Genomic DNA, 3,365 nt, shown 5'->3' on the forward strand with positions numbered 1-3,365 from the left:
AACAATTAGAATTTATTAATAATTAAATTATTCAACTCAAAATTTACAGAGTGATTTAAAATATGAGGAGTGTTAAGGCTAGCAACTTTTGTGTTTTGTAACCATCAATTGGCTATCAATAGTATTTTTAATAGTGTAAAATTACATTTAATAATAAAAAATCACTTACTTTTCTTTTGATGATTAAATACTGACCACAAAACACAAAAATTACTAGACCTAAACTTTCTCTTAAAATATTAGTTATTCATTGTCTTACCAAGATTCTTAGTGATAACTCTTCATGAGCAGGGTCCACATTCACAAAAGCACCATAAGTGGTCAAATCATTCTTATGATTCAAGGAAGACCTATATATCAATGAGTATTATGTATATAAATATCAATATGAATAGCAATTTGGTAAGAATTTAATTTGATGGATGGAAAAAGTGGAGGGACACATATACCTGCTTTGGTCACTGCACATGACCACTACATATTTTTTGTTGGCTCTAAATATCATAAAGAACACTGATGTGTATTCTTGCATTCCCTTTGAAGCCAAAACTAGCAAACCAAATCCTCCTTTTGCTTTTTGGCTACATAGAATTTGGGGGTCCAGTTTCCAACTAGGGTTCAGTTCTTGAGCATTTTCAAGTTTGCTTACTTGAAATGAAATTTCAACATCTGCCTGCAATGAAATTAATTAAAAGAGTATATATATTTGCATGTGACAATGTAATTGAACATAATTTGCACGCCCATTCACATATATATTCTATCTCCAATTGTGCTGGAATTCACTATATATGTACGATGGTTTCAATTGACACATGTAATCGAAATTAAGTACGATTTTTTTTCTTTCTAATATTAGATTATTAGGAATAAATTTCTAAGAATGACTTAAATTATGTGTCATATGCTGTTGTGGACTTTTACAAAATGTCAATGATATTTTATTTTTTTATAATTAAAATAATATTTTTTTACAAAACATAAATAATGTTTTATCTTTTCATAATTAAAAAATATTATTACTAAAATTTCATAGTTAATTTCTAAAAAATATAAATATTTAATTGTAAATTTAGTCAAATTATATTGATCAACAAAATAATTAAACCTTGGTTTAAATGAATAAATGTGAATGATTACAAGTTTAACATGTTCTCTCTTTAGACACACTAGCGATCACGTAAATAAATAAACTAATAATCAAATAAGAATTTAAGAGGCATGGACCTGTGCTGCAGTGACACCAGATACTTGAAGCAATGTCCCTGGCTTTAGTACTTTGGAATGCAACTTGACATGGTGGCCACGTAGTTTTTCAATTTCTGCTATTGGCCATTGAATTAGTTGCTTCCCAGATTCATCAAGCCACACTGTTCTAGGAATTCCCTTCAACTCATTAACAAAACTTTTAATTAATTATCTTTACAAACTCAACTTAGTCAAAATGGTTTGAATTATTCTGTCTTCTAAACCCATCCCTCCTCTCTCCACACATTTTTTTTTCAAATAGGATCGGGTATAAACCTTTTAAATATTAGCATTGAATTTTTTTACACGCAAATATAGTATTTATTTTTGCAGTAATAGCTCAAATGACATAGACTCCCCATACTCAATTAAAAGGTTGCGGGTTCGAGTCTCCTATCTTTTCAAATTTTCAGCCAATGAGTAATAGCTCAAATGACATAGTCTCCTCATACTCAATTAAGAGGTTGCGAGTTCGAGTATCATATCTTTGGTAAAAAAAATAAAAAATAAAAAAATATATAGTATTAAACACATTTTTAGCTTAATGGAATAAATTAAAATAAGAATTGCAGTGTTAAATAAGAGCCATATAAAAATCTAAAAATAACAAAAAGAATGTTAAAACAAAAATTAATAGATGTTCATCAAATAACATATATTTGAGAAGTAATTAAATTATTACCTGGATTCCAGACCATGCTTTTTTTTCATCATCCTGTTGAACTGAAGATTCATTAATCCAACCCCACAAAACCCTTCTCTTTTTTGCATCATCATAGAAAGTCTTAGATGCATAAAATTTCCCATAATCATATCTTTGGACCAAGTACAACTCATCCTTATCAAACCCCTCCTCATCATCAGGAACAAAGACATCCTTGGTGGTGTCATAGGTTCCAATAAGATAGTAATCATGTGAAGTGTCATACAAGCTAACCTTGAGAACATGCCTAACTTGAGGACCATCAACTGATGTTTCAATTCCAATTTTGCCCTTAGTGGACACAGGATAGAAATCAGGGCACTCCCACATTCCACTTTTCTTGGCTGAGTTTAAAGGGTGTTTGGCCTTAATCCAATGCAAAAAATCTTTACTTTTGTACAAAATTGCAATCCCCTTTTCATTCTCTTGGCTTCCCACAATCACTCTCCAAAAACCATCATGGCCAAGCCAAGCAGTGGTAGGATCCCTAAATGATGTCACATTTATTTTGTTACCCAAAGTTGGTTTCATTAGAGGGTTGTTTGGTAATTTCACCCACTCCCTAAGTAATGGGTCAGATAAATTTTTGGGTATGGCTAAATTTTGAGTTTGGTGATTGTTATTGTCAATTCCTGTGTATAAAATGAAGGGCTTTTGATTAGGGAGAATAGTGATGGAACCAGACCAACAACCTTTGATATCATAAGGTTGATTTGGGGTAAGAGAAGGTTGTAATGGAAACCAATTGACAAGATCTTTTGATATAGAATGGCCCCATTCAATAGCGGTATTCCAAACTGCAGCTTTTGGATTGTGTTGATAGAACAAATGGTACATTCCTTTATATCTCATTGGCCCTAACATGCAAAAAGGATAATATATTAAGCATGTTTAACACCAAACATATATACCTCACAACTGTTTTTTTTTTTTTTTTTAATAACAGTATAAAACATTTTATATATTCATCAAATTACATTTATTTTTTTTAAGGTTAAATTACACGGTTGGTCCCTACATTTTTAGTAAAATTATAATTTGGTCCCTACACTTTAAAAGTTTGTAATTGAATCCTTAAAGAGAATTAAAATTTACAATTTAGTCCATGCCGGTCAAAAAATATTTATTTAACATAATATTATCAGAATATACTGAGAATATTTTATTAAAATAGAGAATATGCTAAGAATGTTCTATTAAATCAAACACTTTTTGAACGATGGAAACTAAATTGTAAATTTTAATTCTCTTTAGGGACCCAATTACAAACTTCTAAAGTGGGACTAATTTGCCATTTCACTGAAATTGTAGGGACCAATGGTGTAATTTAACTTTTTTTTAATGACTATATAGTAGCTAATAAAATGATATACAATAATTATTTTTTGTTAATATAATAATATATTATAAAATA

General features: G+C 29.8%; 1 protein-coding gene across 2 annotated transcripts in view; it reads right to left on the reverse strand.

Annotated features, from left to right (window-relative positions):
- LOC107619609 (beta-fructofuranosidase, cell wall isozyme-like) overlaps nucleotides 1-3,365 on the reverse strand; it is a 9,640-nt gene that overhangs the window by 3,409 nt on the left and 2,866 nt on the right. For both annotated transcript variants that reach the window (XM_016321911.2, XM_021110565.1), the window contains exons 3-6: nucleotides 1,931-2,808; nucleotides 1,228-1,386; nucleotides 450-673; nucleotides 260-350 (exon numbers count right to left, since the gene is read on the reverse strand). In XM_016321911.2, coding sequence (XP_016177397.1) covers nucleotides 260-350; nucleotides 450-673; nucleotides 1,228-1,386; nucleotides 1,931-2,808 — 1,352 coding nt within the window. The remainder of the gene's footprint in view (nucleotides 1-259; nucleotides 351-449; nucleotides 674-1,227; nucleotides 1,387-1,930; nucleotides 2,809-3,365) is intronic.

Source organism: Arachis ipaensis, chromosome B09, assembly GCF_000816755.2.
Source record: "Arachis ipaensis cultivar K30076 chromosome B09, Araip1.1, whole genome shotgun sequence".
NCBI lineage: Eukaryota > Viridiplantae > Streptophyta > Magnoliopsida > Fabales > Fabaceae > Arachis > Arachis ipaensis.